Source organism: Culex pipiens, chromosome 3, assembly GCF_016801865.2.
Source record: "Culex pipiens pallens isolate TS chromosome 3, TS_CPP_V2, whole genome shotgun sequence".
NCBI lineage: Eukaryota > Metazoa > Arthropoda > Insecta > Diptera > Culicidae > Culex > Culex pipiens.
The window spans coordinates 139415719-139439621 of record NC_068939.1 but is presented as its reverse complement, the minus strand read 5'-3'; the positions used below and the strand labels follow the sequence as shown (position 1 = coordinate 139439621).

At 35.1% G+C, this 23903-nt stretch overlaps 1 protein-coding gene across 2 annotated transcripts in view; it reads left to right on the top strand.

Moving 5' to 3' along the window:
- The window catches only part of LOC120421236 (fructose-bisphosphate aldolase), a 31104-nt gene extending 12083 nt beyond the window's left edge, over positions 1-19021 (top strand). The window contains exons 4-5 of one of the 2 annotated variants that reach the window (XM_039584435.2): positions 2937-3556; positions 18780-19021. In XM_039584435.2, coding sequence (XP_039440369.1) covers positions 2937-3556; positions 18780-18872 — 713 coding nt within the window. In that variant the 3' untranslated portion in view covers positions 18873-19021. Of the gene's footprint in view, positions 1-2936; positions 3557-6183; positions 7120-18779 lie in introns of those variants that run through there. The other variant, XM_039584434.2, reaches the window with a different exon arrangement.
- The last annotated feature ends 4882 nt before the right edge of the window (positions 19022-23903 follow it).

Genomic DNA, 23903 nt, shown 5'->3' with positions numbered 1-23903 from the left:
ATCAATTCCGTTAGGGAATATAACAAAATTTAAAAAAAATGAGCTCTCAAAAGTTAATTTTATCGGTTTAATTTTAGCTTGAAACCCCATTTCATGGTGAAATAAATGACCCCGATGAAATTGGTCAAAATTATTTCATAGTTCTAGCCAATTTTAGTAAAGTTCCTTAGGGGGTATATCAAATAATTAAAAAAAATCAACTTTCAAAATTTCAACTTTTTAGAATAACTTCAGCTTAAGGATCCCATTTCATGGCCAAAATAATTACCCCGACGAAATTGGTCAAAATTATCCCATAGTTCTAGCCAATTTTAGCAAAGTCCCTTAGGGGGTATATCAAATAATTATAAACATCAACTTCCAAAATTTCAACTTTTCAGAATAATTTTAGCTTAAGGACCCCATTTCATGGCCAAAATAATGACCCCGACGAAATTGGTCAAAATTATCCCAAAGTTCTAAACATATTTAACAAAAGAATAAATAATAACAAATTGTGTTATGGACACTTAGAAACTTTTCCATTTGTGCGATTTATGGTAATTTTATTTCTAAGTCAGTATACCGAACGAATAACAAATTTTGTTATTAGGAGAGTTTTTGAAATGTATAACATTTCCTCTTATTAGCGTGTTATTAAACATTTTCAATATAATATCACTTCAATATCAAATTTGGTTATTTTATCAGATACCCGAGCAGACGGAAATAACGTGGGAATAACATTTTTTGATATTTGAAAATACTAGGCCAATCACATTTTATGTTATTTATAACAAGTTTTGTTATTCGCCGTTATGAATTTTTTGTTATTGGATTGTTATTGTAATAACAGACTAATAACATATTGAGTTATTCTTCGAACAAATCTTTGTTATTATTTTTTGTTATTTTAACAACTAATCCGATCATCCCAATAACAGTTGGAGTTATTTTTCCATAACAATAATTGTTATTCCAAAGTTGTTTTGGCTTTCAACCAATAACAGACCAATAACAAATTTTGTTATGATAACATAAACTGTTATTGAACTCTTATGCAAAAATGGATTTTGTAAGAATATTCCATAATACTTTTTGTTATTTTAACAGTACTTGTTATTGAAATGGCATGAATTTTGTTATTACCGTCTGCCCGGGTACTCTTATTATTTTTTCTTCTTGAAGTAGAACTTCAGGATAAAATAATAACACTTTTTGTTATTTTAACAGGATTTGTTATTGAAATATTATTAATTTTGTTATTACCGTCTGCCCGGGTTGTCAAGCTTTTTTTGTTGTGGCATATAAAACAAAAAATAAAAGAAAAATATTTTTATATAATAGTTATTAAATTTGAATCAAAATTGAATATTGGTGTTTTTTTTTCAAATTCTAAAAAAAGCCATTTTTCATTTCTTTTACGTTAGGCGTCATCCATAAAGTATGTCACGCTCTAGGGGGGGAGGGGGGGTCTGAGCAAGTGTGACATTGCATGTTATATGTATAGGAAAAGCGTGACAGAGGGGGGATAAGTTTTGGCGGATTTTAGCGTGACGTACTTTATGGATGAAGCCTTACTTAAAAACTGTCGTCCTTGTTTGTTGTAGATTGTCACCAATTATTTTTATTATTGAGCTAATTCTATGATTTTAAGTTTGAAAACATATAAAATATTTTGAAAACATAGATTTTATGACTGCTTCAAAAATTTCCCGGGATCCCGAGATTTCAAAAATATTTTTCCCGTTTCCCGAGAAATAAAAAATCCGGGAAAATTGGACGCCCTACTTTGTGAATACGACCGTTGCTGAGATATTGCTATGCAAAGCTTTTAAAACAGAAAATTGATGCTTTCTTAGTCTCACCCAAACATCCCACGATTTTCTAATGTCGATATCTCAGCAATATTTTCAATTTGAAAATATTGAACATTCGTGAAGTTGTCCAATCTTTACGAAAACAATATTTTAATTTTTTATCAAGACTTACATTTAAATAGGGCCAAACAGTCAATATTACGCCCCTTAGAAAAGTTAGTCTTGATTTGAGGAAGCAGTTCTTAAAATTGTATTATTTTTTTATTATTTTTCTGTTTTTACTTCTTTTGAGCATGAGTAGTTTCTCACATAAAAAATGTAAGTTGTTTTTTTCTTGAGACTTTGTATTCTTCAAAACAGTTTTTCAATAACATTTATTGAAAGTTTTTTTTGAACATGGGCAGCATTTTTTATTATATTTTTTATTTTTTTATTCTTTGCCAAAGATAGATTCGAAAATTGCCGACTTTTTCATTCTTTACAAATAGAAAAGTTTTTTTTTATTTATTTTACATAAACTTTGAATAAAAGCAAGTGTTCAGCATGACCAGCTTTAGAAAAAAAATGTTTAAAATAAAAACATGTTGTGAGTTTTAAACTTTTTCTTTATATTTTTTTCTAGCCAAAAACCAATATAACGCTTTTGCCATGAGCAAAAAATTTAAAACTTTCATTGAAATATTACAACTTTGTTCTTTTGGCAAAAAAATCCCAGGAATTCCCAAAATTAAAAAAAATCCAGTTGTGTCATTTATTTTGTTTTGTAAAACTGAGCTTTGTATATTTTTTCGATTAAAAAATAATTCGAGAATTTTTTAACAAAAATAATTTGTTGCCGAAAAAAGAGTCAACAACGCTCAGGCACAATTCGTTCTTTCCATTTCATTAGGACACAAAACTTTTGTAAACAAGAGTGTATCCCTCTCACACCTTATGCAAACTGTCATTCGAGTGCAAGGGATACACTATTGTTTACAAAAGTTTTGTGCCCTTTTGAAATGTTATTTATGTTACACGAGCTGTTTACGTTTCCTCCGCTAATTGATGATCCATAAAAGTTGCAATATAACTGCGCTATAACTGTAATTAAGATTCTCATTAAAATATGCGTTTTCTTTCCTTCTCCTCTGTTGCCAGGTCTGGACGATCTGGGTGCGCGCTGCGCTCAGTACAAGAAGGACGGCTGCGACTTCGCCAAGTGGCGTTGCGTGCTGAAGATCGGCAAGAACACCCCCAGCTACCAGTCGATCCTGGAGAACGCCAACGTGCTGGCCCGCTACGCGTCCATCTGCCAGTCCCAGCGCATCGTGCCGATCGTTGAGCCGGAGATCCTGCCCGACGGTGACCACGATCTGGAGCGTTGCCTGAAGGTGACGGAGACGGTGCTGGCCGCGGTGTACAAGGCGCTGAGCGACCACCACGTCTACCTGGAGGGTACGCTGCTGAAGCCGAACATGGTCACCGCCGGCATGAGCTGCGCCAAGAAGCCGACCGCCCAGGAGATCGGTCTCGCTACCGTGCTGGCCCTGCGCCGCACCGTGCCAGCCGCCGTGCCCGGAGTCACCTTCCTGTCCGGTGGACAGTCCGAGGAGGAGGCCTCCGTCAACCTGAACGCCATCAACCAGGTGCCGCTGCTGAGACCGTGGGCCCTGACCTTCTCGTACGGTCGTGCCCTGCAGGCTTCGGTGCTGCGCGCCTGGGGCGGCAAGAAGGAGAACATCAAGGCCGCCCAGGACGAGCTGGTGAAGCGCGCCAAGGTAGGTGTTCATGAAACAATCTTTTTTTCTTCTGTCCATCACGAGAGGTTGAGGGTGGTAGCAGCGGCTTTGCCCTGCAATTATTCACTTAATGTTCACTTTGCCTGCCGGTATGCAATTACACCCGCGGGTAGTTTGTCGTAGCTACTACTCTCGTTCTACCTCGTCCTCGTTGCCCCGAGTCTTACGCAATCAACTCGAAAAGTGTGTCTGTTTGTGCACCTTGAGCCTTTCTTCCCCCTCAAGATAACTGCAGTGTTTATCTTTCATTTACTGGCCGTGTTTTTGTTCAATTTAGTCATTGTTATTGCTCGCTCCCCATATCCGATTCCAAAAACTCATCCTCAAGACGAAGCAATACATCATCTTGTGGTTCTCCCCCCACAACGGCGCTGACAAGACGAACTGTTGAAGACTGACCGACGCACACATGACATTCAACCTACTTGAGTTGAACTCCCAACTTCTCGCGAATCTCGGTCAATGTTGAACATCCCGCAGAGCGGCGGCAGCTCCGGCTTTGACTCCACGCTGTAGACTGGTTCAAAGTTTTGGTGATTTTCTGAAATCTTTTATTCAGTTGGAACCAGTCTAACTTTTCCAACTAAACTCCTAGAATGACATAACATCCAGAACGATTTCGTGCGTTGGCTAGCAGCACTGCTGCTCTGGCAGCTGTTTTGCCAATTCCACCAACCCGAGAGCGTCTGACGTCAGGTTGCGTGGTTGTTGGAAGTCGCACGCGAAGATCGTGGCAAAACGATAAACGTTGTTGCAGGTAATTGGTTCGCGTTTCGTGGCGTTTTTTATTACTTACCTTGGGGTTATTAGCACCCTCTTTTGAGGTTTCGCGCACAGCGCGTTTTGTTTATTTATGTTTGGGAGGTGCACGCGATGCCGTTATAGAGTAACTCTTGAAGCATCAAGGGTTAAATAAAGGTTTTTTTATTTTTGATTGAATTCTGAACTTAAAATAACCCTTGAACCTTAGATAACTTAGAGAATAGTATCAACCCAGTTCTTTACAAAGAAAAACTATAATTAAGAAAAATTATAATTAAATGCAAAATATGAACATTTTTATAGAAAAAAAAAACAACTAAGAATTATTCAGATATTTATCAAAATAATGGAAGAGTTTGAAATTTAAACAAAGCTAAAATCGCAAAAATATCATATCGTCACAAAGCTCCCTCGGCGCTTCAAGGGTTATCCCGTACTGTGGGGGCAAGAAGTGTGACACAATTTGCGCTGACGCTGGCGATTTCAGAAATGCAATGGTCCGCCGACGCACCTGGAAGTGATTCTGGGCCAGCTGGGAAGGTCGCTTGAGAATGAATGAAGCTGTAGATTGATCTTTTGTTATTGGTTCTTCCTAACTGGTTCGATTTGATTCAGGTTTTGACCAGAATTGATTTCATTTAGAAAAACTTCTTGACTGTTTGAATAAATTGATAAATTTTGTATATCTTAAAAAAAGCATTAGAACCCAATTTTAGTAGTAATTTACGATTTTTTTATTCATTGTGGTTTAAACAGTTAGCAGTTAGCAGTTTCTCAAATCAATATTAGATCTAATTATTGAAATGAATATTGAAATATTAATTCATTTTAAATTTATTTCTTTATTTTCAAGGTTATCAATCCATAGCTACACAAAAAATTACAATTTCAATATTTTTTTTTTTTTTTTTCAAATATCCTAAATGTTTACATGGCAATTATAGATTTGAAAAAAAATATTCATTCATTCATATTGAATAAATTTGTCAAAATTCATGAATGAAATTCGTGAAACATGAATTAAAAATTAATGAGCAAGTCATAAAAAACTTAGTTTTTTTTATATTTTTGATGAATAAATAAATAAATAAATAATGAAAATAACATTATCGAAAATATCGAACGATAATTCACTTTAAATCTATTCCTGAAATTGACTTAATCCAACCAAACCATGTTGAATTTGCAAAGCTTAAGAACTTCAGAATATATTAAAGATTCATAATTCGCAAAAACGAATCAAACGAAGCGAAATTGGAATGCATTTTTTTTATCAGATTTTTTGTAATACTCAAATTTTCACAAAATATCATATTCTTTCGAACATTTTAAATTTTTATCATTAGCAAGATTTTGAATGCATTTTCATTTAGATATTTTTTTGGGAAATTTTCAAATTTTCACAAAATATCAGACAAAGTGACAAATTTATTATGGTTAATCTTACAATCGGTTTTCGGTGAAATGTTGTTCATTATGACAGATGGATACTGATCATTAAACCACTACCGAATTTGGTCAAGGGTTTGTGGTTTCAAATTGGAAATAAACATGATTCAACAATATTTTTTATTTTTTTGATTTTATTCTGAAGACTAGACAAAAAAACGATAGACTACAATGAACAAAAACCTCTTCCGTATCTAAGCCCTTTTTCCCCTTACTCATTTTATCTGTATATATGTAAATATTTAGTTTTATATGTTTATTTTGTGTATGTGTTTACTAAACAAAGTTTCTAACCTTTCCACCACCAAATTGCACGCCCTCCCCCCCCCCCCCCTATCCTCTTCCACCGCTTTCTTCTTTTTCGTTTGCAACCCGAAATCCAAACCCTCTTCCAGGCTAACGGATTGGCATGCCAAGCAAAGTACGTCGCCGGTTCGATTCCCTCGTACGCCGCCAACGCGAGTTTGTTTGTCAAAGCGCACGCATACTAGAGAGAGTGAGAGCAGAAGAGAACAATGGGCAGTCTGCAGACACAACAACAACACCACCACCACCACTCCAACGATGCTGCAGCGTCCAATTGGCACACTCGAAATGCACTTGTTACAACAACAATAACACACCTAAGCACACTTTCTATTGTTTTTAAGGTGACAGTTAACTAACACACACGCGCACACTACCTCACACGCGATCTGTCAAATGCGAACCGTAAACATTAGCGTTAAAGTTTAATTCTGACACTGATATAAGGAGAGAGCGATAGGACTAACACAAACGTACACAAGCAAAACAAACACACAAACAAAAAACAAACAAAAGTGTCGCGCGTCAAACAAACAAAAGACGAAGAAGCAGAAGAAGCATCGCCACAAAGAGGGAACTTCGAACCGCGTCAAACAGTCCAAAACAAACTGCCTTTTCTACTTGTCAATTTTTTACAACTCTGTTTTTTTGCGCACAGTTTTTCTCCCCGCCTTTTTCGTTATGTTTTAGTTAGCGTGTGTTTTCTAACCTTGAAAAAGAAAGTCAGCTAAAGGTCGGGGAAGTTCAAGCGAAAAAAAAGTGTCGCGACATTTTGGCATCGATTCTGAGCTTATTGAGAGACCGTTTGCCTGAAGTTTCCTGACCTTTTTTTGTAACTTTTTGATGTTTTAGTTTCTTAGAGCAGTTTATTTTATGTTGTCCGTTTTTTTATAATTTTGCATAGACTTTCAAAATCTTGTGTTTTAACTAGAAAACGAAATTTATTGCATTCGGTTGTATCGAATTCAGAGACAATAAAGGTTTATGGTTTTGTACAAAAAAAAAAAAAAATGATTGGCTGACTAGTTGCATGGTTTTTACTCTTTTTAGGCTTAAGATTGACTGTTGTAAATAATTCCTTCCTAAATGTTTCTTATATCCTCCTTAAACAAAATTGTCATCGATTTGAGAAACCTTTCCGATAGAAAATATTACAATTTTCCTTTTTTTCTGTTGTTTCTTGTTTTGAAATTTTCTTTTAAAAATGTTTGTTTACATATTAAATTAAGTCACTTGCTCGTTTCAAATGACTTAAATTGCATTTCCCCACCAATTTCAAACGTCTTAATCATTAAAATTCCCACGAAAGCCATTTCCTGGTGGAAATTTTCCTCCCATCGCCCATTTCAACAGCTGATTCATTTCGCCATCAAAACGGCGTCCGAGTAATTTTAATTAATCCCACCAAAAGAGCAACGCCAGATGGCGACTTCCACACGCTCGATACAGATGGCCTGACTGACTGACTGGTCAAGTTCACAGCTCATCCGAGTTCAGCACAGTTGCTGAGCCCGTTATAGTTCACAAATATGAAATATTTCTACAAAAATGCACACAGTGAATGCTGGGTTATTGAGTAAACAAATAGTTTTTGGTTCGGTGTTCTGCCTGGCAATTGCATCCATTGCAATCGTTTGATTTGATTTGTTCGTGGAACCATTATAGTTATTGGAACGATGAACTTTGAGAGATGGATGATATTTTCGGGAAATAGTTCGTGAGTCGGTAGGATTGGTGCTGGTTGATTTTTATAGGTGTTTGTTATCTAAATATAATTTGCAAAGATTGACTTGATAACCATATATTCTTCAAAATGCTTGGAATTTTAAACTTGACTCTTTTCAGGATTTTACGAGAAAATCATACATTTGGTTACAAAAAATTACCTTAAGGCTAGTACAAATTTTATGTCAAGTTTTTGTCTGAAAAACCAGCAGTCAAACAAAATTGAAAAAAGTCCAAAATTCAATGGAAATTTAAGTACAATCAGCTAAACTCAATTTAAAATGCGTTTATCTGCGTTTAGAATCACCTTTAGCATGTTTGAGTTGATTAAAAAATCATTTGAATTTTTGAAAACTTTCGATTTTAAGTTTTTTTTTTTCGCTAATATTTTTGTTTTCATTTTTTGAAAATTAATGATTGCAAAACAACTGAAATAGTGTAAAATGCATGTTAACACTTGTAGCACAAACGGCGTCAAAAAAGTTGGAAATGCAACTTCAACCGGCTGGTTCTCGGCGAAAACTCAACCGATTTGGATGATTCTTGTTGCATTCGATCCGGAAGAATGTCAAGAATCACATATAACAAGGTAGTTCCAAAACAGATGCGTCTACCTTAACTTATATTAAAAAGACATTTTCAACTTTTTTTTTCCAAGGGTTGTATGAACCGGTGGAGTTGTTAAAACACTTTTTCCATGCAAAAGCTGAAACTATGGCTTTTTTTTATCAGATAATCAAATCTGGACGGTATCTAGTGCGGACTTTTTAAATGAACAAATATTCATAATGAAAAAAGACTTGCAAAATTATTTATTGTAAACTTATCAACATGATATTTAAAGGCAATTTAAGTGATATTTTGTTAATCAACCTTGACTTTTCAGGCTTTTTTCACAAAAAACATCTGTCTTATATAAATGTCTAAAATAAGTTTAAGCAGTTTTATGTTTTATGTTTAAATAAGAAAGCTGGAAGTTTTCTTAGCTTTTTGGAAATATTTAACTGCCTTGAGTACTTTTCATTAATGAGCAATTCCATGTCAAATAGGGAATCGGTTGTACCCGACCCTCTCCGATTTCAATTAAAATTTGTAGACATGTTATCCTAGGCCTATAAAAGCCATGTTTGTGTATATGGAGCCAGTTACACTCGATAATGACATTTGAGATGGGCGTAAGTGATTTAAATATTGTTGTGTTTCGTAATTTAATTATTGCTGTATCTCGAAACCGTTGCTTCGTATCAAAAAGTGGTCAAAGACAAACTTGTAGGAAATTTGACGGGCTTTCCGAAAAAAATACACTGAAAAGAAAAAGCTCTGCAAGCCCATGCATCCAACTGAAATGGGGTCAAAGCAGGAAGGTGCTGTGTCCTATCCCTCGCCTAGACCAGACCAAAATCCATGATAAAGCTGACAGACCAAATCTGTCAGACCAAGACTGTCAGACCAAAGAGCAAAAAGTAAACAATCTTGGTCTTCGACGTAGGTGCACACAAATCAAGAAAAGAAAATTTGAAAAAGAATTTTATATTTCCAATTTAATGACTGGGTTTGGACTACAAAATTGCATGGACGTCAGAAAATGATTAAAAAGTGCGGCGTCTTGTACACCGACAATTAAATAAGCAGTTAAAAGTCTTATTCTTCCACTTTAATTTTTGATCACGTTTTCGGTTTACACCTGAAAAATCTTGAAATTATTTATACGGATTTGTGATTCCTCTCTTTACACCATTCCCTTGGGTCAAAGACAAACTTATAGGAAATTGGACGAGCTTTCCGGTAAAAATATTTTCGAGACTGAAAAATCAAGTCTGTCATATAGAAATTGCCAAAATCCATCAAAGACCCTAGTTTTTCAACATTTTTATTTTTAAAACCGCTGTAACTTCACAAGGATTGGACTTAGGACAATGGTCAATATGGAGACTTTTATTTAAAATTGTCAGGAAAATCGACTCTCGTGTTCGATTTTTGCAAATTTTGACGTTTAGAGCACTTATCAAAAAAACAGTTTCAGTAAATGATTTTGGTATTTTTTAGGTGAGTTGCTCCGTCCTGCATTTTTCGTGAGTCTTTTTGTAACATCTTAGGCTATTTTTACAAAAAATTTGAACGAAAAAAAATCGTGGGCTCACCTTCAAATTTGACTTTTAAATTTAAAAATTAAAGAAAAATCATAAAAGTGGAGTGTTTTTTTATTTCAGTGCATTTTTTCGGAAAGCCCGTCAAATTTCCTACAAGTTTGTCTTTGACCACTTTTTGATACGATGCAACGGCTTCGAGATACAGCAATATTTAAATTACGAAACACAAAAATATTTAAAACACTTACGCCCTTCTCAAATGTCATTATCGAATGTTATTGGCTTCATATACACAAAAATGGCTTTCATACACACAAAAAATATTTCCGAATGTTACATCATTTATGATGTAACACTTTTGCACGTCATCAAACATTTAAATTTACATGCAATTTGATGTAAATTTGCAACAAATTATACGTAAAAACATGATTTTACGTATGATTCAACCGTTTACGTCGAATCTCAAGTTTACATCATTTGAGTTTACATGTGATTCATTTTATCCGTGTCGAGTAAATTCACATATTTTTTTCTGTGTAGGCCTAGAACAACATGTTTACAAAATCTGTTTACCTTAAATGTTTGTTACTTGAAAAATGTACACTCCTTCAAACATAAAATGTAATCATTTTCAATTGCAAATTTTCCCTTAAAAATAATATTTAAAATGTTTGATATTTTAACACCATTAAAATTTGTTTCATCAAAAAAACAATTCAAATGTGCTCCAGCAAAGAGTTACGCTGATTTTTTTTAAACCTGAGTGACAAACGATTATTGACAAATCTTCAGCTTATAAATGTCACCCCCGGCTATCAAAGCGCCCTTGGTTAACGATACTTATAAATCGAAGTAAATGAAAATAGAACTCTTTATTTTAATGAAATAATCCTTTTCAAAGGAAATTAAAGCAAAATTCTGAGAATTAATTAAAATCAATTTAACATGTATTTAATAAAAAGGGAACCTAATGAGCAACAATCTACCAAAACCGGGAATGGATATTATTTGTATTTTTTTATTTGGCTCAAACTTTGTGGGGGCCTTCCCTATAACAAAAAAGTTATTTTTTTTTGTCTTTGGTTCACCCATACAAGTCTCCATACAATTTTGGCAGCTGTCCATACAAAAATGGTTCGTGAATATTTAAACAGTTGTAACTTTTGAGTGAATTTTCGGATCGATTCGGTGTCTTCGGCAAAGTTGTAAGTATTATTGAGGACTATTACAAAAAAAAGGTTCACGGAAGTTTTTTTTGCTGATTTTTTTAAATTACCATTATTTATAAATTTTTGAAAAAAATAGTGATTTTTTGGAAAATCTTTTATGTTAAATTGAATTTGCAATCGAAAAGTACCGGTTTTGTTGATAAAGGGCTCTGTTTTCAAAATACATTCACCAAAAGTTTGATTTTAACGATATATTTTCAGTTTTCGATTTTCAAAAATAGTTACGATGAGTGACCATTTCTAAATTATTTTTTAAGTTCTGAAATTGTCTAAGTGACATTGAAGATTGGACCTCTGATTTCTGTGATACAGCTGTTTAAAGAAAAAGAAAAATGAAAATTGAAGTCTCAACCGAATAACCCTGTATTTTCTAATGTCAATATCACAGTAACTAATGGTCCGCTGTTTTAACATTGAAAATTGATTGATTAAAAATGCATAAACAAGCGTTTTACAATGTATTCTGAGTATTTTACAAGTTTGTTCAATGAAAATTTAAATTTTCGTACATGATTTTTACCCACATACTTTTTGAGGAAATTTTGAAGAAGAGAGAGACAAAAATTTGAAATGAAATAAGCAAAGGTCATAGTTATGATTAATTAAAATGAAATAATTTGATTTGCAAACATTTGATCTTAAATCAGTTAGTTACATTGCTACTTTCAAAACCACTTTAGAGTGAGAAATTTGATTTCTATATTGATTATAAAAAAAAACTTGGACTAGCCACACCATAGAAATTTGAAAATAAATTGAAATCTTGTCAATCCTGGCAACGTTAGCGTTTTGCGTCAAATCCAGTTCTTGCAGTACCCGCACGTGACCCACCCGATACACGGACAGCTGTCTAGCCTCTCGCTACATCTCCTCCACTCATTGTCAATTTGTTTGCTGTTTCCCGTCGTTGGCTTTTCCACCCCGATTAAGGTCTAATCCCACCGGAAACTGGATAATGTTCCAGGGTGAGCGTGGGGGAGCTTTATGTAATCAAAACTGGCTAGAAGGAGAAATGGTTCAGGACAGGCTTAGTCAGCTGATAAGCACAAATTACCACTCGACACAGTTCAGGTTGTTGTTGTTAGTTGATATTTGTGGTATTTGCCGATTAGTTTAGAACCGGAGCGAGGTTCAAGATCTGGGGAGCTTGTGGGGGAGACCAATCGGAGCCCCCTCCTTATTAGTGAGTGGTGTGTTGAAAGGCAAACAAGACAACGCCAACCTAAGACACGCTCGTTAAGAGGTAGAACAAACTGGAGGCGGGTTCGCTCAATGGTACTTGGCACCAGAAGTGGCCAGCTGTGGACTTGTGGGCGTGTGGGTTTGAGACCGTTCGAGAGATGTGTTAACACCTCTCAAGTGTGTGTTCTTGGGACCGTTGTTTTGACTACAAGCTGGTTAACTTCTTGTTCTAATGGAGGTGCCCACAAACTTGAGTGAGGTATTATGCAATTTGCAAATTTGCGGTCAGCAATTTGAGTCAATGTGGGCATGAAAGCAACGTAATATTTCATGACCTGATAAAAATTGACTCTCCCAACTGGCCCAGAAATGCAGGACTACTCCAGTTCCCGGTCCGAATTGGCCTCCAGTTCGGTGAATCCAACGTTTTGCTCGAACTGAACAATGAATCACGTGATGATTATGATGCGGGTCGAGGAGATGCACTGAATAGATACTATTGGGAGGGAAATCCCCCAAGTCTGACCCTGGATAGCAAACAATGAAAGTCTCACGATGAGCTGAGGTTCAATTTTGATTGCGAGGAATAGGGGATTGCTTGCAGTACACACAGTGAGAGTAATTACAATTCTAATCGCAATTGTCAATCTGGTCCAGCTGGTTTTGACTGCTGGAGGTTGGAGGTTGAATTGCCATTTTGAAATGTCTAAAATTTTCAACTTTCCATGAGCTTTAATAGAAATTTTAAAGTGGAAGTAACCCTTCAAGCTCTAGGACCCCCAAAGAACCTTCAATGTTGACCAGCTTAAAAATAGCTGCCTAAGCCCCCGAGGACAATGTATTCAAATCACATCCAAATCTCCATTCTTGTGTCCCCACTGTGGTCGGTCAGTCTCTGCCCGTCGGAACCAATATGCTAAAGTTGATATTATGCAAAATCCTGCCGGCTGCTCTGGCTGTGGGATCAACCGAAAGGATGACCACCGTCCGCACAGCCAAATCGTGGCCAGGATCATAAGTAAGCTGATTATCGGGCAACGGAACACCCGAGAGAGAGGAGTAGCTTTGACTTCGTTACGTATGCAAACCCCCTTTTCCAGGAAAATTGACCATTGGTGAGCGGGGTTTTGATTGTGCGATGTTTTTGCGATGTCGTTGAATGCAAATTTTGCGCTTCAGGAAGCTGATGATTCCCACGCAATTGTAGCGTTCCCCGGTGCGTATCGCTAGTCAGCTGTTTTGTCCAGCGCAGCATCGCAAGCTGTTTACCCAGCGCTGGTAATGGCTTTGTTTACGACCGAAACATTGGTCAGAGGAATCTTGGAGCGAACCCATAAAATATCGGCCACTTTGTGTAAACTATCGTGTTTTTCGCCAGTCTGCCATTGACCTTGCCCTGGGGCTGCCATCTGGCCCAACACGGTCCCTCCCAATCAATAATAACAGCAGAGCGAGAGAGCTTCGCTAAACGGTTCCCACTCCGGAACTCGTAAAGTTGTTTTGATCCAACACCCACCGCATCGGTCTCGCTTCGTGGATAAACAGACGCATCCCGGGGCGGAGAGGGGTGTTTTACACTCCGATAAATTTAATTGAATTGTTTCGACCGACTTTTCAGCCAAGAAGGAAGAAAAGCTAATCTTCTCTTGAGACAATAGATTGCAAATCCGTCCTCATAACTGAGGAGCTGAGGGATTGAACGCTCCGAAGGTCACGGGACGTGGTCGTGGGAGGAGTTGTTATTCCTTTCCGGGAAGTCCTGCTCTTCCTTCTCGAAGGGGTCGTCCTGAAATTAAGCGGTAGAGTGCTTCACTGCCGCATGTCGTTTTTGGGCCAAATTGAGTTTGACGTTTTGACTTTCTCAGATCCTCAATCCGAGATATTCAACAAAAACCGAAAAACTCCGGGAATTGCTGCAAGTGCGACAAATGACCAAAGGGATTTCAGGTCAGAACACGTTTGACACACGTACTTGCCCGACTACTGTAAACATTTTCAATCATAACTCGGGACTCTGGCAACCAAATTCAACCAAACTTCGGCACATTCCACTTAACGGTCAGCCAAACAAAACGTGTTTGTTATTGTTTACCTTGTGTGCTCTCGTTTTTGCTTACATTGTAATTACGCGCTGACGATTTCTGATCATTGAACGGAAAATCAGAACATAAATGGTACAATCTCAATCACGTCATCTCTGGCCACTCCCTTCAACCGGAAAAACAACCCATCAATCTGACCGGTTATGAGCAACCAAACGCTCTTGTGTGTTTGTATGTGGGTGGTTGCATGCAAGTGACTTTCTTTTGTGGAAATATGTGCTCGCCACACAAACATCGTCCAAAGAAGTTCGACACTGTCGTGCTATATTGTCGCATTTTGGCGTTCCGAGAAAAACGCGTTTTAATGTTTGACATTTGAAAAAAAAAACAAAAAGAGAGCACGTAATGTAAACAATAACAACTACGTTTTTTGTTTTTGGGTGACATTCTGTGCATTGCCCCGAAGTTTGGTTAAATTTGGTTGCGGTAGTCCCGAGTTATTTGCCGATGTGATTTGTTTACATTTTTTTGGTACACTCCGCAAACGTGATACCATACAAAACTGCTGCCGGATCGGAATCAGAAAAAAGATCCGGCAGCAATTTGTTTGGTTTTGACGTTTGCTGAGGGTGCCGGTAAGTTTGGAACATATTTACAGTAGTCGAGCTCGTACTTGTGTCAAACGCGTTCTGACCTAAAATCCCTACTAAAAGTGACAACCAAGGGTCCTGATTTTAGGTTCAAAGATCAGAAATCACTCACTCATCGCACGAGCGAATCTTTGCCGACTGGAGCTCGCAACCATTCGCAAGTGAACACTTCGCTCAGGCTGCCAACGATTTGCTCAATCGCTTCTCCCAGCGACACAAATACTTCGTGAATTTCTTTGCCCACTCCATCCGTTGACCCGAGTCACACACGAATACATTCAGAGAGGAGAGAATCTAACAACACACCAGCTCGGCGCTCTTTTGGCCTGCACTACTACAGTTTGCCGTAAATTTGTATTTGGCATGATGGAAATTGCTTGTAAATGTGTCTTTGATGTTGTGTTATCAACAAAATTACAAAACACTTTTGATAACATAGATTTTAACCAGTTTTATAAATAATTTAAACAAAGCCGATCGCAAAAGATTTCGACTCAGTGACTGAGCGATATAACGCAATCGGTCTCTCTGAACCATTCGCTGTACTACTCGATTGAAGTGAGAGGGAGAGCAAAAAGAAAGTATTCTGTAATGATTGGTTCGGAAGCGACAAACAGTAGGAAACGGTCAGAGCAGGCTTTTGTCGCTTTCAATTGGTGGTAGCGAGTGAATGAGTCGTTTTGGAGCAATCAGGACCCTTGGGACAACCATGTACGGAGTTTTTTCGCTTTTTAATTGAATATCTCAGGATTGAAATCGAATTTTAGGGATCTGTAAAGGTCAAAAGGGGAGGCATTGTGAGCTGCACAAAATGGCGTTCAATTTGGTCATAAATGCATTTATGACAAGTAAGCACGACGGTGACGAGTTGGGATCGAAGGAGGCTGTGGGTGGGGCTCGGTCGACGCTCTGGCGCGAACTTTTTTTCCCCCGTGAAGTGTTCCGATTTTCCTCCGGAAGGGTAAGGGAAGTGGTGAAACTTTTCCGAGCATACACAAAAGGATGGCGAATTTACGGATTATTGTATCTCTTTTCAACGGTTGTCGGAACCCTCCGGGCAGGAATAAGTTGACAGCCGGAATGGGGATGAATGGGGACATTTTTGCTGTTTGAAAAAAAAAAGAAAAAAAAAATTTAATTGATTTAGCATTTGCTGGAGTTTTTCTTATTTTGGAATCAGTGATTTATAAATTGATCTCGCTCGAAACAAAAAATAATAATTGATTAATGACCAATTTTCTAAACTCTCAATAAGAGAAAAGTTTTTTTTGTTGTCAAATATAAAATAAAGTTGTTGTCTTCTTATTAGAAAATTGACAAACTAACGGACCCAATACTACATTAACTTGATTGTAAATATAGGCAAATTTTGTGGTAAATCGCTTTGAAGATAGTACGTTGGAGGATTTTTTAGAAAATATCGATAGCTCCTATAGTTTTGAAAATACCAAAATATAATCATTTTGATTTTCCTTGCTTAAATTGATATTTTTCGGTGAATAAAGAACACAATTTTGAAACGTTTTTAACGTTTCGGCCTACTTTTCTCCTTTGAGCCATCATCCAAATTTTAAAATCCTTCTTCCAACTGCTACTCCTCCAGCTGGGTTGTCTGGACTGATTTCCTGAAGTTTTACGACTTTTTTCGATCTGTGGTCCAAATATCCAAATCATGTAGAAAATTTGCATTGGCAAATCTGGCTTTAACTTTCGTTTTTGAATACATTTTTATATTATATAGAAAAAAATCCATCACATAATTCCACAAAACAAAAATCACAGACAAACAGACGTAAATCATTGAACAAATTTTACCAAAATTCATCAATCACAAAAAAGGGAAAATAAAATTGCATAAATATTACATATTTTTCGATGTCATTTGACCTAAATTTATAAGAAATATGTGAAATCACACATAACATCATGTTTATTTAAAGTGATAACATTTTCATATGAAATCAATCCATGATTTTTTTAAAGAGAATTTTGTTTAGTGATGCAATGGAAGATAAATAACCGATTTTGTTCATCGTTTAAATTGGATTAAATTCCTGATTATTCAATGACTTTTAAATAGTTAACAACCAATTGTACAAGCTTTTCATTAAACATTTAAATTTTTACCAATTATTTTTTCTTTGATTTGTCTGATTTTAATTTGGGAATTTGAAAAAAATATTTATAAAGTGCAATGGTTTAACAAATAAACCAAAATCAACATTTATCATACATTAACCAATAAATGCATTACAAAATATTATAAAAGTTGCGACACATTTGTTCAAGATCTTAAATTCTTTCAGTTCTTTCAATATGGCATTATTGACACAATGTCATGCTGGTTCATTTTTGTGCAGTAATTTGGTAAATTGAAAAAAATTGCAGAGCAGCATTTCCTTGATTTTCCTTGAAAACGTCATGTTTAGGCTGGAACAAATTTTATTTCAAGTTTTTGTCAGCTCGTTAAATCAGAAGTAACTTAAAAAAACTTCAAAATTTTATTGGAAACTTAAGTGTAATAAGCTGGAATTAATTTTAAATGCATTCCCCTGCATTTAGAATCGATTTTAGCATGTTTGGGATAGTTAAAAAACCTTTTGAATTTTTGAAATTTTTCAATGTTTAGTATCGCAAAAAGTTTATTAAACAATATTTTCAGTTTTCGTCACATTTTACATTTTTAGAAAATTAATGATGGCAGACAATGCACTTTAAAACATTTTTTGCATGCAAATGTTGAAACTTTGTTATTTCAATTATTATATTTTTTCATTTTCCCCCCTCGACCCCGGCCAGAGCTGAGGGACAAATTTATTGAATTTAATTGGGTAAAAACACACAAAAAATATTTCCGAATGTTACATGATTCATGATGTAACACTTTTGCACGTCATTAAACATTTAAATTTAAATGCAATTTGATGTAAATTTGCAACAAATTATACGTAAAAACATGATTTTACGTGTGATTTAAACGCTTTTAAAGTTTAAATCAACTGTGTTTACAATAATATTTAATGTTTTGCCCTTATAAAATGTTAGTCTTGATTTATTTATTTTTTCAAAATATTTTTTTCGAAAAGATCGGAAAATCTCACGAATGTGTCATGTTTTAACATCGAAAATCGGACCATTAGTTGCGGAGATATCGACATTAGAAAATGGTGCGTTGTTTGGGTGAGACTTAGAAAACATCAATTTTCCTGTTTCTTTTCGGGTTATTGTCCCCTAAAACATATCAAAAAGTCTCAAAAATAAAAAAAATATTTATTTTGGGAAATTGAATTCTTGTGAAAAAAAGTTGATTAAAAAATCTGCAACTTTTTCTCCGTGTACCTATTTTTTCTCAATAGTCCTCATCAATACCTACAACTTTGCCCAAGACACCAAATTGATCATAAAATTCACTCAAAAGTTATAGCTGTTTGAATATTTATGTACCATTTTTGTATGGACAGCAGCCAAGATTGTATGGAGACTTCTATGGGTGAACCAATGACACAAAATAGCTTCTTTGGTCATAGGGAAGACTCCCTCAAGGTTTGAGCCTAATCAAAAAATACAAATAAAATCCATTTCCGGTTTTGGTAGAGAATTGCTCAAATGATAAACTAGTTTGATTCATACACATCTATATCTTTTTTATGTTTTCTCGAATCGATGACAAAGTATACCTGCGTATTAAATAGATATTTCAAAACAAAATCTTTAAAACACAAATTCCTAACAAACATCACGATTTTTTTCTTCTCCCCTTCCAGGCCAACGGTGAGGCTTCCCTCGGCAAGTACGGCGGCGGTGTCGTCGGTGCCGCTGGAACTGGCAGCTTATTCATCGCCAACCACGCTTACTAAGTAAGCTTGATCCCCCGTTATAAGCAGCAGTGGGTGCAATAAGCCACACATCACCACAGTATAAGCGGCCGAGTTTGAAGCCGCTCATCCCTAATAACCTCAGCATATACATGTTTGTTAGTGACAAAAAGTAAAAACAAAAACAATACCGCGCACCTCACAGCCCCGAAACTTGCTTCAGGAAAAAAAACTACAAAAACGAGAGAACAATACAAAGCAAACCTCCTCGGACAGCAACGGAAATATCACAAGTTTATAAAATTATGAAAACAATTGCTTAGTGAATAACGGGTTAGTTGAGCGCTGGCGGAAAAAAGAAACCCTCTTTAGAACAAACAAAGACAAACGATTTAGTTTCGGTGAAATAGTCTGGGAAAATTGTATGATTCGTTATCCAACCAAAAATTATAGTGCGTGCGGATTAGATCAGGACATCGGAATTGTGTATCCCAATTTTAACAACCAAATTGAGCAAACCACCAAAAAGATCACTATCGTGAGATCCCTCTCAACAAAAAATAAAAAAACGAAATTCCGATACCAATCGCATGCGGTCAGTCAGAATGAGGATTACTAGGTTTTAATTTTTGTATCATTAGTTTTATTGTATTTAATGAGAAAAGAACACAAGATAATTACAAGATATACAGTCAGTAAATTTATTGAGGAAATAAAAGTAAACAATGTTACAACCAAAAGCACAAACCCGAATCGAGTTATTTAAATCCGAAATACATTGAAAATATTGTTTGGATGTTGTGTATGTAAGTATATTTTTTACATAAAATAACTTTAAACACAAATTACATCTCTTGAAAAAAAAATCATTTTCAGATCAAACTTAAATGTTGTAAAAAAGTATAGCTGATTTAAATAGTTCTTCCCTTCTTTCCTCCAACTTGTTATGGTTTTTTAATGATATTTCCTAATCGATTGATAAGTGTCGCGCAGTCTTGTTTTTGCGAACTCATTTTTGTTTCTTGCATTTATTTTGTATCGCTCTCGGATTCGATTTCTAGCTGCAGGACCTCACGGTTGATCTGCATCGCCCTTTTTTGTTCCTCTTAGCATGGCAGCTATTCATTACATGAAAATTTTCACAAAAGTTCGCATTTTTCCTGTATTTTGAAAATGCATTTTTTTTCTTCGCATTTTCGAAAGAATGCTCAACATTTTAGTTTTTTTACGATATGAGTATCAAGTAATCGGTTTTTTTCATACTGTTCAAATGTAATAACAACATTTGTTGAAAATACTCTTTTTTTCAGAAAACTACGTATTTAAAAAAAATACTCAAAATTTCAGTTTTTCACCATATGCGTATCAAATGATCGGAATTTTTTCATTCATTTCGAATGTCAATTTTCACAAAACTTCGTAATTTCGAAAAAATACTCAAATTTTTTGTTAAAAATTTAAGTATTTTCAAAAATTGTTGTCTTAACATTCGAAATGTATTAAAAAAAATCCCGATCATTTGATACCCATACTGTGAAAACTGAAATAAAAGTATTTTTTTTAAATACGTAGTCTTGAGAAAATTTTGAATATTTTCTAAAAAATGTTGTCTTTAAATTCGAAATGTTTGAAAAAATCCCGATCGTTTGATCCCATGTTGGAAAAACTTTTTTCAAAAATACGTTGTTTTGTGGAAATTTTAAATTAGAAAAAAAATATTTTAATTACATTTGAAATTTATGATAAAATTCCGATCGTTTAATACCCATATTAAAAAAAACTGATATTTTGAGTATTTTTTTTGAAAATACGTAGTTTTGTGATTTTTTTGAGATTTTTCAAAAAATGTGTTTATTACATTCGAAATGTATGACAAAACTCCGATCGTTTAATAACCATATATAAAAAACCTTATATGTTGAGCATTTTTTGGAAAAAACGTAGTTTTGGGAAAATTTTGAGTATTTTCAAAAAAATGTTTTTATTACATCCGAAATGCATTACAAAATTCCGATCGTTTAATAACCATATTTAAAAAACTTGATATTTTGAGCATTTTTTTTGGAAAATACGTAGTTTACTGAAAATTTTGAGTATTTTCAAAAAATGTTTTCATTACATTCGAAATGCATAACAAAATTCCGATCGTTTGATACATAGTTTTGTGAAAATTTGAGCATTTTCAATTTTTTTTTTTTTGCATTCGAAATGTATGACAAAATTCCGTTATACAGCAATTCCCCACGAAAACAGCATGATTCGACAAAGAAACCTACGCCGTATTAGGGTGGTCCGAAAAATTGCCATTTTCTTAATTTTTCGCAAAAATCACTTTTTTTTCAAAAAATCATATCTCCGTGTCATTCAATCCGATTCAAGCTGTCCTAGACGCAAAAGAAAAGTGATTAGTTTGGCTAAAAAAAATCTAGCTTTACATTTGAAAAGGTCGTATGAAAACTTAAAATGCTGTTTTGAAGGTCTCCGGACCAAAGAGCCTATGTCTGAAAATATTTTTACCTGATTCCTCGGGAAAATTTTACATAACATATTAAAAAATTGTGAAGTTATGTTTTCAATTTTCTTCGATGCATTTTTCAAAAATGAAAACTGGGGTTTTCGCAAATGGAAAAATGACGAAAACTGCAAAAAATCGATTTTTAACTTAAACTGTGATAACTTGAAAATTTCAGCGATGTTAGGGTAGCAAAAGTTGCGTATTTCAATTAAAAGACACAAATTAAATTGAACTTCAAAGCTTACTAATTTTCTGTAGCTCCATTACGTTACACAATAGGTAAACGCCATGTACACCCACACTCGGTGGCCCAAATTTAATTATTCTTCTGTTTTTATCCCGGTGATAACATCTCCTAGTTATTGCCCTTCTTTGTGCACCATTAGACCGTTTTGGCTTAGTCCTTTTTGATGCCCTTTTTGCTGCTCGATTATTGGGGGGGAGGACTATTTTTGGATCAACCCCGCAAAAGAACATATAAATTGCCCTAGCAAACAATATCACCACAAACGAAAATGCGGTTCGGTTCGGCTTATTTCCTTTCACCGCTAACAGATCGCTTTATGGGTGAGCTTTTGTTTTAGAACTCTATCTAACTGGCGCCCCTCGAACGCTTTTGGGGTCATGCAACAGAAATCGATCGAACGCTTTATCACTCTTGCGTTCTTTTTTTTTTTGACCCTCTGAGCAATAATGGAGTGGGTATAAAAATAACTTTGGCAGTAAGAGGAAAGAGAGGTGTTCGATAGCACTTTTATGATTCTTGAACTATTGTTGAGAGAAATAAGTGGGCCTTTTGTTAATTTTTCAACATGATTTTTTTAAATAACGCTTTATGAATATCACAATTTCATGACGAGTTTTCTGGCAGCCTTTTGAAGAAAAATAGTCATCGCTGCTTTCAAAAGTTTCGCACAGCTATTCCAATGCTTTGGAGAGTGAAATTAAATATCGAGAAAATTCTGAGATACCATTTTTTTAATTTTAAATTTGAAATCCTTCTTTAAATTATAGGAAAATTCTTTCAAACTTTTGGTCAAATCCTTTGAATGATGCTTCAACATTTGAAAACTGCTCAATAAAACTTTTTTTTTTCGAGAGGTTGCGAATCGCCACGAACATCATTTAAATTTTCAAAAAAAGTCAACCATTCAGACTAAATTTTAACAATTTGAATTCGTCCAACGCAATGCTTTAAAAATAACAGAGAATAATAATATGAACTAATATTAGTTTTTTAATTGATTTTCACGAGATATTGCGATTAGTCTTCATAATTTACCATTAAATGTGAAAATTTGGAAGAACTGCCATCAGCCATGAAATCCACGAATTCGGAACAGTTTTCCTTTGCGCTGTGATTTTTTTTCTGCACATAATGACTTTAACTGCTTTCACCAATTAGGGTAACACTCCTTTAGGATTTCACAATTCCTGTCCAGACTCGATTATCCGAAGGATTCAGAAAAATTTCACATCGGATAATCAAATCACCATTTTGTTTTAATTTTTTTATTGTCGAGCTTAAATATGACTCCCCAAGAAACATTTTTTCCAGGAGTTCTACAAGAGCTCTTCAAGATAGCTACAGCATAGCAGTTTGGACCGCGGTAGGATAAAACTCCCTTCAAGTACTCTTCCAAACTCCTGAAGAAGTTTTGAAGAGAATTGTATCCTACCGCGGTCCAAACTTTTATGCTGTAGCTATCTTGAAGAGCTCTTGTAGAACTCCTGGAAAAAAATGTTACTTGGGTCCTTAACTACGCTGATTCCAAATTTGGAATCCAAGATGGTGGCCAATATTCCGTGACGAAATATTGTAAATAATGCGTTATGTTATTCAATATTCAACTAGACTCGATTATCCAAAGCCTCGATTATCTGAAGTTTCGTTGATCTGAATTTCGATTATCCCAAGGTCTGTATAGGACTTCGGATATTCAAATCACGAACAATAAAAAAAAAGTATTCATATTTTTTTTGTTTTCTTACTTTTAACATCAAATTCGAGTTCTGCGACCTCATTTTGATAAAGTTTTAATGGTTGAATGCCTTTAAAATTAAAAATGTATTTTTCAAAAAAAAAAAAATACTACTGCCATTTTAACCACCATCTTGGATTTAAAAATTTTAAATCACTTAAGAGTAGTTTAACGAAAGCTCAACAATCAAAAATAAGAGAACGATTTTTTTTCCTGATTCGATTATCCGAAGTAAAATTTTGCCAAGGTCTTTGGATAATCGAGTCTGAACTGTATTCAAATTCGACCAAAATGTGGTCGCAGAACTTAAATTTGATGTTAAAAACATGAAAATAAAAAAAAAACGTTTTTTTGTTCGTGATTCGGTTATCCGAAGTCCAATACAAAACTTTAGATAATCGAAACTTCGGACAGCCGAGGCTTTGGATAATCGGGTCTGGACTGTATTTTTCGCCAATCGCCATAATGTTTAGGCAGTAATTGTTGATTTAACGGAGTTGCTTAGTAGAGCAGTTCTCTCAGATTTCGGTCATTCGTTTTTTTTTTTTTTTGCCCAAAGAAGCCATTTTGCATCAT